We start from the raw sequence: 14,395 nt of genomic DNA on the forward strand, positions 1-14,395 counted from the left end.
AAATATGCCTGCATTTTGTGAAACTTTTCAAATAATTTAGTCACATCTAATAATGACAGTAGGGGTGATTTATTAATCCCCAGGAACGTGTGCTAGAGAACCAAGGGGCAAAATTGTACCCCTTAGTGCTCATTTACACTTGCTTCAGTGGCTCTCAGAACCACACACCAGATGAAAATTCTGGAGCAAAGTGCAGAGCACAGTACTAGCAGGCACCAAGTAGCCCCATACTTAATGACTGCCATAGGGCATTTGGTAAACACAGGGTTCTCCCAGGATGCCGAGCCTTCCTGCTCTCCCTAACTTGTTAGATGATGTTAGTGGTGGAAGATAGGATGCCTATGTGCCTTCCCCCAGCTGCCCTTCATAAATACAGAGCTGCAACATGGTTGAAAGTAGAACATTAGTCTAGCAAAACATCTCTTCCAGTATAAAAAGTACAATACTAGTGATGAGCGAATCTGTCCTGTTTCGAATCATTCCTGTTTCGGCAAAACAGCGAAAATATTGTGCGTCCAAAAATTCTTTTGACGCTCAACTATTCTTTTGTCGCCCATGACTATTCTTTTGATGCACAACTATTCTTTTGTCGCCCGCAACTATTCTTTTGATGCGCGACAATTTTTGGACGTGCGGCGAATCCATGGTGAAACATTTCACCCATCACTATACAATGCACTTTTGAATAGATGGCATATCACTGCAAAACATGTTTAAATAGAAATATCAAAAGATACATTGTTGTATTGTGATTAAATAAAGTCAATTTTTTTTTTCCTCCAGAAAAAACCCTTATACGTTACTCCTTGCCTAATCCAGTACTTGATGGTGGGTGGTGCTGTCCCCATCCCAGCTTATGATTGGGTGTGTGAGGCCCAATGGGGCTCCAACACCCGCTCAGGGGGCCCCATTGCCTGCCTGCTCACCCCCAGCCAGCCCCTTTTCCCTCTTGTGCATCTAGACTTACTTTGCCGTCATTGGGGAGAGATGGCAGTGGGGAAGCAACAGTACTTACAGGTAGGAATTGGGTCTCCGGGGCCCACCGGGGTTTTTCCCAGTGTCCCACTATCTCAGTCCGACCCTGCCCCATCCTCACTTGCACTGATAACTTTATGTGCAACTCTGGTTGAGAATAGTGTTTACACAGACCAAGGTCCCCGAGGAGCAGAGACATTTTTCAATACTGAATAATACTTTTGGAATACTGCTGTTTGATATCCTTAGAATAAATAAGCAACATTTTAGTGCCTGGTTATTTACACTTTTATTGATATCTAACAGGCATGTGGGAATATTTATATATTCTATATATTTATTATATATTATCATATTTATGATCATTTCCTTTCCTGTTTCGGCAAAACAGCGAAAATATTGTGCGTCCAAAAATTCTTTTGACGCACAACTGTTCTTTTGTCACCCATGACTATTCTTTTGATGCGCAACTAGTTATGATCATTAACTAAAAAGTAGCAGTAGTAACAGAAAAAGTCTCAACACATTCCATTAAAAATATAAATATTAAGTTATGCAAAATTGTGAGCTTATTTTAGTAAAAAAAATGCAGTAAGGGAAGTATAACCTTTAATTAAACTGTTTCATTAATTTTTTATTTTTACCGAACAAAAATATTTTGAGCGGTGGATTATCCGACAGATCAAACTAGCGCTAGAAATGTAATATAGCTAAATCAGTTCGTTAAGTAAATGCCACGACGCGGATAACAGGAACCTTTTTAATGAGTAAAACTATTTTGTAGCTTAAATTGCCAAGTTATAGGTCAATGACAAGTGAAAGGTCTTACGCTGACATTTGGCTCGGTGGCTCATTTTCCCTATTTACACTTGCTAAAGCATTGCTTGGTATCAAATGCAAAAATGATAATGTCACGCAAGGTTTTGCTTCGGTATCAAGTTAAAAGTACTATATACAAATAATTTATATTTGTGCCATACTCTACTAAAGAAACCTAGCATGTTATTTTGTACATAGCAAACCAAGGTTTATTAAAATATTAAACCTTGAAACCATAGAGAAGTGCAAGTGTGATAACATTGTCCACAGTTGTGAAATTTCCAGAATGTTGGTTCTTTATGGTGTCACTTGTGTCTAAACAAATGCAGCTTTCCATGGTTGATAGAGCACATTAGCACATACTGGGGCTTATTATAAACACAGGGCAACTTTGTACCTGGGCAGTAACCCATGGCAACCAATGAAATGTGGCCAAAACAAGCCACTGATTGGTTGCTATGGGTTACCGTCCGTGGGCAAATTTGCCCAGTGATTATAAATGAGCCCAATTGTCAGAGTAACTTTAAAGTATCTTATAACTACTGTACATTTCCTTTATCAGGCAAAACTTGTTTTTTGGGTTTATAACCCTTTTTATTGTCACATTTTCCTTTCCTTTTAAGCTGCTGAATACACAGATGTTGATGGACCAGTCTGTCGAGAGACAACTTTCTATTCTTCAACTCATTGGATTTTTATCTTTTGTTTATCTTAAATAATTGATGTCCTTTTTAAGCAGGTATACAGGTATGGGATCCATTGTCCGGAAACCCGTTACCCAGAAAGTTCTGAATGTTCTTGACTCCATTATAAGAAAATAATTTTAGTTTTTAAAAATGGTTTCCTTTTTCCTAATAATAAAACGGTACCTGTACTTGATCCCAACTAAGATATAATTACCCCTTATTGGGGGCAGAACAGCCCTATTGGGTTTATTTAATGGTTAAATGATTCCCTTTTCTCTGTAATAATAAAACATTACGAGTACTTGATCCCAACTAAGATATAATTACCCCTTATTGGGGGCAGAACAGCCCTATTGGGTTTATTTAATGGTTAAATGATTCCCTTTTCTCTGTAATAATAAAACAGTACCTGTACTTGATCCCAACTAAGATGTAATTAATCCTTATTGGAGGCAAAACTAGCACATAGGGTTTATTCAATATTTAAATGATTTTTTATTATTTCTTTTTTTAGCATTTAGTATGGTATGGAGATCCAAATTATGGAAAGATCCCTTATCCAGAAAACCACAGACCCTGAGTATTCTGGATAACAGGTCCCATACCTGTACAGCTACCAACAGAATTTGAAATCAAAAGCTATCAAGCTATTTTCTAAAAACCGACTGTAGTTACTGTAAGCGTTAAACATATAGGATTAAATTCACTTTTCATATTGCACCCAGGTGAATATCTTATTGACGTGTTGCAGTAGGTTATAATTGGAAATGAGATAAAAAAAAAAAAACCCTTACGTTTTTGAAACCTCTGTATAAAATCTGAAGCTCCTTCTTTGTAAACTTGGTCTGTGCTTCCAGCAGTTCAAGTGCCTCCGGGCGATGACGCACAGTCGCCGTCTCCAATTCATCTTCCACGTTGTCTAAAGAAAAGCGAGGAATAAAACTAGAAAGATTAATATACATTTAACATACACTGATTAGATGAAAACTGAAAGAGAAGTCACCTTTAAAGAGATTCCCCATGGTGCCTAGCTGCAGCTTCTGCTTTAAATTCTTTGTGATTTGCTGTGGTTCCATAGAACATTTGTCATGGTGCGAATACAATGCTGCATTTGATTACACAACACTAAAATGGGTTATCTTTGTCCACAAAGGGACAAATCTGTTTATAGGAAACCATTGTGTTTTATAAATACAAGTGACGTATAGCACAGAATGGGTATAGGACCTGTTATATAGAATGCTTGGGACCTTGGGTTTTCCAGGATAAAGGATCCTTCTATAATTTGGATCTCTATACCTTAAGTCTACTTAAAAATCCAATAGGATTGTTTTGCCACCAATAATGGTTAATTATATCTTAGTTGGGATCAAGTACAGGTACTGTTTTATTATTACAGAGAAAAAGGAATCATTTAACCATTAAATAAACACAATAGGGCTGTTCTGCCCCCAATAAGGGGTCATTATATCTTAGTTGGGATCAAGTACAGGTACTGTTTTATTATTACAGAGAAAAGGGAATCATTTAACCATTAAATAAACCCAATAGGGCTGTTCTGCCCCCCAATAAGGGGTAATTATATCTTAGTTGGGATCAAGTACAGGTACTGTTTTATTATTACAGAGAAAAAGGAATCATTTAACCATTAAATAAACCCAATAGGGCTGTTCTGCCCCCAATAAGGGGTAATTATATCTTAGTTGGGATCAAGTACAGGTACTGTTTTATTATTACAGAGAAAAAGGGAATCATTTAACCATTAAATAAACCCAATAGGGCTGTTCTGCCCCCAATAAGGGGTAATTATATCTTAGTTGGGATCAAGTACAGGTACTGTTTTATTATTACAGAGAAAATGGAATCATTTAACCATTAAATAAACCCAATAGGGCTGTTCTGCCCCCAATAAGGGGTAATTATATCTTAGTTGGGGTCAAGTACAAGGTACTGTTATATTATTACAGGGAAAAAGGAAATAATTTTTTTATAACTAGAATTATTTTCTTATAATTACGTCTATGAAAGATGGTCTTCCCGTTATTCAGAGCTTTCTGGATAATGGGTTTCTGGATAACAGATCTCATACACTAATTAAAATGTGTTCTTTTGATAAAGAAAGGGTAGTCACCATTACAGATAAATCTAACATGTTAAACATTTGATACAGTACCACAAAGAAGGTTACTGGTTAAATTGCTGGAATATTGGCCTGGAACATACTATATGTAAAGTACTTGGATAGGCAACTGGTTGAAGGATAGATTAAATCACATAGTGGTTATAAACTGAACAGTGCACTGGGGTCAGTCCTTGGTCTGTTTTTTAACTTGTCTAGTAATGACCTGGAAGTGGACATTGAAAGTACAGGTATAGGGTCCATTGTCCAAAATGATTTTGTCTGGATAAGGGGCTTTTCTGTAATTTGGAAAATTTGCAATTCATATCTGCTAAAACATGTTCAACCATTAATTAATGTTATTATTGCAACTTCATTATCACGAAGTACAAGGCACTGTCCTACTGTTACAGAGAAAAAAGAAACTAAATTGAAAACTTCTAACTTGTTAAATAGTAATGAACAAATCTGTCCTAAGTGCGGAAAAGTTTGCAAAAAGGCAAAAAATTCAAGAAACTCAGCTACCCCGAGTCTTTTTTGATGGGCGCGGGTTTTCTTGACGTGTAGAAAGCGTAGAAAAATGAAAGTTTACTACTTTTACTCACTTTACCAGCTTTCACTAGTTTTAGAAATGTTTGCTTTACAATTAGTTCTTTACCCATCCATTGGATATAATAGGATGGAACCTGGTAATGGATATTCTGCATTTTGTCAATGTTAAGGGTTGTTATACATAGGTGAAGTTATAGACATCTGAGAATGTTCTGTGTTAAAATTGTCAAGTTTTATCTATTAATGACATTTAAAAATAAAAAATAGCCCAATTTGACAGATTTTACAACTTTGCTGCTTTAAAAAAAGGGGCCCCAAATCCCACATATTTTGTATTATTATTATTATATATTATTTTATAAATACTATCTTCATTTTGGAGAATATTTTTTGAATGTATAAAGTAGTGTTAAGAGACATTTTTCTATTGCAGTGCTGTCCAACTTCTGTGGTACCGAGGGCCGGAATTTTTCCGACCTACGTGGTGGAGGGCCGATAATGGAAGCCAGTTTTGACTACTCCCCTTTTTGAAACCGCACCCACTTGAACACACCCATGTTATCACATGACCATACCCATATTAATGGTTGTAGTACAGCAAAAACTTGCCATACTCTGCCTGCCCTACCCTGCCTGTGTGTGCCATACTCTGCCTTCCCTACCCTGGCTGTGTGTGCCATACTCTGCCTTCCCTACCCTGCCTGTGTGCCATACTTGGCTGGTTTGTGCCATACTTGGCCTGTGTGTGCCATACTCTGCCTGCCCTACCCTGCCTGTGTGTGCCATACTCTGCCTTCCCTACCCTGCCTGCATGTGCCATACTTTCACTGTGTTTGCCGTTCTTGGCTGGTTTGTGCCATACTTGGCCTGTGTGTGCCATACTCTGCCTTCCCTACCCTGCCTGTGTGTGCCATACTCTGCCTTCCCTACCCTGCCTGTGTGTGCCATACTCTGCTTGCCCTATGATGCCTGTGTGTATGGCACACACATGCAGCCTACAGTGACACAATGCTGGCACTGCTCCTACAGTCTGCACAATAACTATTGTATATATTAAAAAACTTTTTAATTGCAGTACCACCTCAGTATATGTTCTTTTTGTAGTGTGCAGGGATTATTTGTGGGTTTCTACTGCTCCTGAGGTGTGAACAGGGGAACAATGGGGGTGATTACAGCCTGAGCCTGAGGTGTGAACACTGCAGGGGGGGAACAATGCAGAGATTAAAAGGTGTAAACAACACAGGGGATTACATATTTAAACAATACAGAGGGATTACAGCCTGAATCTGAGGTGAGAACCATGCAGGGGGCCCAGTTAATCACAGTACTGATACCATTTAAAGCTTACACAAGAGTAAGCCATCAAAGCAGCCAGACAGGTGGGGGGCCACACAGAGGGGGGTCGCCAGTTGGACAGCACTGTTCTATTGTGTTTGGCTGGCAAGTCTTTGCACTCTGGCACCATCTAGAGGCAGGATTTAACTCTCAAAAAATGGTGTCTGGACATGGAGAGACAAAATGTGAAAACTTTCTGGCTGCATCTGTAATTTGCACTGCAAGAAAAAGGGGTTTAATACTGCAGAGAATGAATTCAATTCCTTTCAGCTTAAAATCTTTACTACAGACTTAAGTACAGCATTTTATTCCCTGCTCCCATTCTATCACAGAAGAACTGCATTTCATAAAAGTTCATAAGGTCCCAGTCACGGCGGGTGATTGCGGTAAGCACTGAAACCCTTGGTGAACAAGCACAAAACTACTTTAGAGACAATAAGTTGAATGTTTCAAACTTGCCAAGAATCCCTCCGAGACGCTGGTTCATTTTCTATTTACTTTTAAAGTGTCTTATCTTCTGTGCGGCATACAGCAATTTTCTGTTTCATACAGTGTCTGTGCGAGTCTCTATATCTTTGTAAGCTTTTCATTTGTTTGAATGGATAGCGGTATTATATTTTCTTCTTTGCTTAATAAGTTCCTCTAGAGTTGATCCCTGGAGAAGCTATTAAATTTGAGGAATGATATACACTAGTGTTGGATAAGGACAGCTTTGCCATAGAATAACTCCATGTTTTTTATTTCTTTCTTTGTTTTATCTCATGTTTTTAGTCAGTGGAGTTTTGGTTTAATGGTAACTCGTAAAAGTGTGTCTAAGGGGAATTGAAGAAACCAGAGCTTTCAAAGAAAGCTGGAAAGTGTATTTTATGCCCTAATGCAACCTTAAGTTCACGACTAGTTCAAATGCATCTGTAGTACCAAAAATAAAGCCCACAATTTTGGCTTCCCATTGCAGTTTTAACTATTACAGAAGGCATTTCTAAAAGTCACAAACCTAGGGACCCATAAGGTAAAATTAGCCCTATGGCTTTAAATCCCTACAGGTTCAGTTCCCTTAGTTGCTGGGCAGAAGGGAATGTATCTAAGTAAGTTCATTAACATATTCATGCTATTGGCTAGCAGGTATGGTGACCATTTCCTGCCTCACTTTGATATAGTGCTGGTAAAGGAGTAACACCTTCCTCTTTCCTTCCACCTGAGGAACAGGGTGGATGTTGCTGTGAACCTGGGGCACAGGCCTAGTTAAATTCGGGGAACAGAGCCTCGTGAATGAGGCATTAGATAGAGGCAGGTGTAGCTCCCTTTATAGGACACTCTAGGAGTGTAAGGCAGTTAGGGTTGCGCTAGAACAGGGGTGGGCAAACTTTTTGGCTCAGGGGCCACATTGACTTACAGATGGGCTGGCCAGCATTACGCTGTTTCTGCTCGTCAGTCCCCAGAGGCCAAGTCTCGGTGATGAGACTTGCGGAGTCGGTGGGCCAGATTAAGAAGACCAAGGGGCCGGACGTGACCCGCGGGCCGTAGTTTGCCTACCTCTGAGCTAGAAAGAGCAGTTCTGAGCTCCTACATAGGACTGGCAGTTTTGGAGGTATCTCTCCCAGGCCATATTGCCTGTAGTGTAGGGATCCCAGTGGATAGGGAATCAGGATAGAGAACCCTGAGGGGATCCACTACGGGGTGTGTCGCAGAGGTGGAGTGAGATTCCTGCCAAGTCTGCCCACAGGGGAGTGTCAGTCTGTATTGCACTCTGTATGTGGTGTTGCCTGTACCACTGGCCTCTGAGAAGCTGTATTGTGAGTAATCCTGTGGATGTTAAATAAACACTTGTTATTTTGTTCTTTGCAAGAACCTTTGGCGCCGTTTTTTTAATTTTTCTGTATAGAAGCAAGAGAGGTGTAGTTGCACAACACCCTCACCTTAGTGTAGCAGTGTTTTGACTTTTTCTTTTCTCCCCATGCAGTTATGAAGATATGGTTTATTCATGTGACTCCTCAGTCAATTTCTTACTTGCTGCCAACAACTCCATCATGCTGGTTGGCAGCTGGGCATTACAAACCGCTGACTCTATCTAGTTGATGCTAGAATGTGCTGGTTGCAACAGAAAAATCAGTTTGAAATTCACAGCAAGTTAAGTGGTTTATTGTAGGAAATACATTTAGAATTAGATTATGGACAGATTTCTCAAAATAAAGTTTGTGTTTTGTGATTCGAGAAAAAAACATCTGAAAAACTCTGAACACTTCTAGAATATTCTTCAGAACCCTGAATAGCTAAATACTTTCTATAGAAGTCATGGGGAATTGTCTCAACCAACTTTATATATTTATTTATTTTCTAGTTTATTACGGAGGGGGATTTATTAACATTCAGGTTTTTGTGGTTCTATATTTTTTAAAACTATGACTAAACTTATTTCCATGAATGGCATTTACTGAAAAAAACTCCAAAAACCTCTAAAACCATCATCTGCCATTGACATTGACTTCTACATGATCTCGACAGGCTTTAGCTGGTGTATTTTTTTCATCCAGAATTGTTGCGGTTTGTCGCATAATTTGCATTAACAAAATTGGGTTTTCGATGACAAAAAGCCCAAACCGAAAAAATCTACCATTAGTAAATGCATAAGATGTTTATCCTCTTTGAAAATTATTGGAACAATGTCATTTTCGCTTGTGTTTGAGTTTTTCTCTGCAAAAAAAATTTGGACTGTAAATACTCTGTTTGAAAATTTTTCATCTTTTTTTTCTAGTTTTTTCTTTTTTTTTCTCTCCTTTTTCATGAACTTGAATAATGTTTAAAAAAAATCAAAATTTTCCATATTTGTTAAGGGGAAAAATTTGCAAGGTCTTGTAGAAGTCATTTGGAGCTGTCCTAGGCAAAATATTACCTATTTAGTCAAGTCAAGGTTTTTGTGTTTTTCTAAATTTTTTAATTGTTTGTGAAATATGAGGTATTCCTTTTTTATATTCGGGGTTTTAAATAAATAATGTAACTTACTTTTTTTTTTAAATTCGAGGTTATTCAAAGTAAGAAAAAATAAAAAAAATTACTTAAGTATGAATTTTGATAAATAAGCCTTCATGTCTGAGAATATAGATATAATTCTCTATGAACAAGAAAGGCCAAAACAGGGCAACTTCACTATGTCTAGACATAGACTATAAGGTTGATAGGATTACACATGACAGCCATCAAAAATGTGAAATAAAAAATTAGGGAAGCACCGAATCCACATTTTTGGATTCGGCCGAACCCCCGAACCCTTCATAAAGGATTCGGCGGAATACCGAACTGAATCTGAATCCTAATTAACTTGTGCTAATTAGGCTTTGGAAGGGTTAAATCTGGGAAAAACTTCTGTGTTTATGTGACAAAAAGTCACATGATTTTAACAATTCGGATTCAGTTCGACCAGGACCATGGATTCAGCCGAATCCGAATTGTGCCGAAAAAAGACGAATCCCGAACCGTTTTTTTGTCCCGTCCTGTTCAGCTATAGTTGTTAGTCTGTATCTATCTTGTTCTATTCCAAGAGTAGACATGGGGTTATTTTAGTTAAGCAATTAATATTGCCTCCATCAGGGAATACAGACTCTGAATGTAATTTTCCTGGGCACAAACTGTAAAAATGAAGGATACACTTTGGCAGGTACAATACACAGCATAAACTATATTGCAACTCTATCCCCAAATGTAATTAACATTCACAGCAAGGTTACACTAAAAAAAACTGTATTTTCTGTTTTTGAATTCAATGTAATGATAATAAAACATACAAAAACAACTTGTCGTGTATTAGGCTTTTGTTCTCTGCAGTTGTGATAAATTGTAATATTCTGCCAACTGTAGCATATTTGGGAAAGTGTTTGGATGTGCAAGAACATAAAGATTCTTTATATATACTCGTATATATTTTGGGGGTTGTTTATAAAGTTATCTAAAGAATTGTTGAGAGGATTACAACTGACTGTCGATTTGCACACTGCAGTTTGTAGAGTAAGATTGTGCATAATATATAAAGTTGTACAATGGTTTTTCCCAATAATGTAAATACAAGCTAAATAGTTTTAGCGTTTAAATTCTTAAAATATGGGGGGGAGGGGGCATAAACACTGGGATTTTTGTGGTTTTAGAGTTTTTTGAAACACAACTAAACCCATTTCCATGAATGTCAGTCATTTATCAAAAAATCCAAATTGAAAAAGCACAGATGAAAAAAAGATGTGGAAAAAAACAATAACTTTTTAATTTTGTTGCATGAAAACCTCGACTAGTGGTGAGCGAATCTGTCCCGTTTTGCTTTGTTGAAAAATTTGCAAAATGCATATACGTTGCCTTTTTTGACACAGCCACGCCCTTTTTTGCGCGACCATGGTTTTCTCTAGTGACGAAATGGGGAATTTCGCTGCGAATCCATCACTAACTGTGACCATTTCATACTGTCGTACAAAAGGCAGTGTCTAAAAAAACGTGAAAACCTCTAAAACTATGAAGTGAAGAAAGATCTTCCTGTTGAAAAAAGGACACGTGCCATTGACGTCTACAAGATCTAGACTTTGGATGGCCTATTTTTGCCTTAGGATTTGTCGTGGTTTTGTTGCATAATAAACTGCAAATAAATTGAGGGTTTTTTTGTGAAAAAGTCAGTTTTTCGCATCAAAATCCAAACCAAAAAACTTGAGCGTTAGTAAATGCCCCCTTTATTGTAGAATAAAAAACCTACGTCAATCTTGGCAATTACGTTGATCTACTTTCTTTCATTAGCCAGATCAAAAATCGTCATTCGCGTTGTTAGAAAGAGCCACAAAAGCACTTTTACACATAGAATTTCCATATATTCTTTGGCATGCTTTGCACACATGGGTGTTTTATATACTGTTCAACTGCTTAACCCCTAAGGGGGATATTTATCATGCTGTGTAAAAAGTGGAGTGAAGCATTACCAGTCATGTAGCTCACAGCAGCCAATCAGATGCTTTGCTTTGGTTTACTAACTGTTGAAATCTAATGGCTGATTGGTTGCCCTGGGCAACATCACCGGTAATGCTTCACTCCACTTTTTACACAGCATGATAAATATCCCCCTATCTCAGTTCTGCAGGTATTAAATACACACATATAAATAGGTTAATAACCGGAGGTAGAGAAAATAATGGAAACATCTGCCTTAAAAGCATTAACCAAGCATACTATAATGGAAGATTTCATAGCAGATCTCATACCTGTAGAAAAAAGTCACATCATTTTAGAGCTGGTATTTATTGTTTTTGTTCCATTTCACCTGGCTCACAGTATATTCCACTGGTACTCCCTACTCCCTGTATAGTAGTATAGGCACAAATCTTGTGGTCATTATTATTGGGGATAAACTAAACCTGAATCTCTCTCAAAAGAGGGGATGTACCAATTTCCATGTGACCTAAATTCCTTCTTTCCCTAACTATATGCTCATGATTTGTTAAGGTTACTATATTCTTGCCTTTCTCCTAGTAGTAGAGTGTTTGCCTGTCTCTTTCTTACAGCGCCTGTACGTTTTCTCATTTTTAGGCTGTACATTGTTTACCTCATTTCTCAAGACAGATTGTGTCTTTATTGGGTTTATTTATCTTTCTCTTACAATGGGCCTTTTTGCTGATTTCTTTCTAGCTTTAATATTGTTCTGTTCAAGTGTCCTTTTTTTATCTTTTAAAAGAATGTGCAGTGTGAGATTTAGGCCTGTGCGCTCTCCCTGTCTCACTCCCATCGAAACCAGTTTCTGTCCCTTTGCCTGGAAGTTGCCTTCTATTGCTTATAATCTGCCATGACTATTGGATTTGACTCTGGGCTATGGCGCTTACTGATGCCTTAATCTTTGCCCTGAAAATAGGAGCCTGGATCTGAGACTGGATACACAAAAGCTGTATCTTTCTACACTGGGTCTGAACTTCTGTATGAAAACGTGTGGCATTTGTCATTGTGAAGTCCGCTGTTTTAGAGATTAGTTATGCTATTGCCATAGATTTTTACTTGCAAAGGTTGAGAAATAGTGATGGGCGAAATGTTTCGCCAGGCATGGATTCGCGGCGAATTTCCGCATTTCGCCATTGGCGGATTGTTTCATGAAACGCATGAAAAAATTTGCTGCGGAAAAATTTGCCACACGTCCAAAAATTGTCGCCGGGGTCAAAAAAGAATAGCCGCGGGCGACAAAAGAATAGCTGTGCAACAAAATAATAGCCGTGCGACAAAATAATAGCCGCGGGCGACGAAACTATAGCCGCGCGACAAAATAATAGTCACGGGCGACGAAATAATAGCCGCGGGCGACAAACAATAGCCGCGCGACAAAATAATAGCCGCTGGCAACAATTTTTTTTTGTCGCACAACATTTTCACAAATTTTTCGCTGTTTCGCAGCTCTTTTGAAAGATTCGCTAATTTTTCGGCGAAGAGAAATGGAACAGATTCGCCCATCACTATTGAGAAATGTTTTTTTTTCTCTAGCCTCTCGATGCCGGTTCAGTGTAGGGTTGCCACCTGTCCGGGCAGGACTCACAGCCCCGCCTCTTCCCCGCTCATGATGTTGTGGCTCCACCTCTTCCTCTGCCCCACCCCCTGTCTGGCTAAGAATGCCGGCAGAGGTGGCAACCCTAGATCAACACTCAACCCATTTTTGACAACTAGACCTAGTGAGGAAGAATCAAGAAGTGCCTAGAGGCAATGTATACATTTGATTCACTTCCTACAAGTAGGAGGAGCTTTAATACCCAAGGGTTAGTACTGGCATTGGGAAAGACTTATTATTTATGAAGCTAGAAAACTAAAAGGCAATTTCAAAATTGTTTGGTTTTGACCCTGCTTTCCATTATATACTGTAAAGGACAAACAATATTCAACTTAAATTATTACATAATAAAAAAAACCACTATGATGATATGTCACATATCTATTATGGTGACAAATGGACTTTCCCAAGTGAGAAAGGCAATAATATGCAATACAAAATACATTAGCTCTGATCATTTAAATACAATTTAGTTGAGAAACTGCAAATTTCCAACTGGTAAGCAAAATTAATTAGTATATTAAACGAGACTTGCTTTGAATATCCATAGACGTCGCACTGTCAGCCAAGCAAGGTAAAAGCTTCAATAACCTCTCCTTAATACTACATTTAGTGCTGCTCTCAGTGTAGCGCAAACCTAGAATATATATATATATATATATATAGCAAGTCAAGTTGCAGGAGATTTGTACAGAGAATGATGAACACAGTTGTGTAGATAATTTCCAACACAATCTGGCTACAGTATATATGGGTTAGCCTGAACTGAAATAAACATAAACCACAGTACATAGTATCTCATTAACGTGGCTTATTTTATTGCCCAATTGATGTTTTTGTGCTGATGACATTTATCATCTGCAATACTCAGAGTTAAATGATATATGAGAATTGGCAGACGCTGAAAATTATTTACACATCTCTAATGCCAAATTCAGATGGAGAAACAAGCATGTTATGGCAAACTAAGGATGAACCACATCTTGCATGCAGTTTGGATACTCATCAAAATTTCATTATTTGGAACCATTGGGAGAAGTCTCTGAGTGTTTGTTACACAGGCTAAGCTGTGTTTGGATGCCTAATTAGCTACACTACCTCGTGTATTCTTGTTTAGGATACAATTATAAATAATATATACATACCTCCCAACATTTGAAAAGTGTAAAGAGGGACAAAAAGAAATGGCGTGCATAGCCTGGCAAATTGTTTTTGACCAGAACCATTTTTGTGATCTCACCCCCTAAATACCACTCCTATTTTTACAAAATTTGGCAGATTATTTAAAGTTTGAACACATCTCTGCCAAAAACTACTTGTCTAATTAAGTTTGAGAAACTTTGTATCTTTTTTGGCATTCAG

General features: G+C 38.0%; 1 protein-coding gene across 1 annotated transcript in view; it reads right to left on the reverse strand.

The window, feature by feature from the left end:
- The window catches only part of kcnip4 (Kv channel interacting protein 4), a 102,323-nt gene that overhangs the window by 36,707 nt on the left and 51,221 nt on the right, over window positions 1-14,395 (reverse strand). The window contains exon 2 of the mRNA XM_002936712.5: window positions 3,275-3,399. Coding sequence (XP_002936758.1) covers window positions 3,275-3,399 — 125 coding nt within the window. The remainder of the gene's footprint in view (window positions 1-3,274; window positions 3,400-14,395) is intronic.

This window comes from Xenopus tropicalis, chromosome 1 (genome assembly GCF_000004195.4).
Source record: "Xenopus tropicalis strain Nigerian chromosome 1, UCB_Xtro_10.0, whole genome shotgun sequence".
NCBI lineage: Eukaryota > Metazoa > Chordata > Amphibia > Anura > Pipidae > Xenopus > Xenopus tropicalis.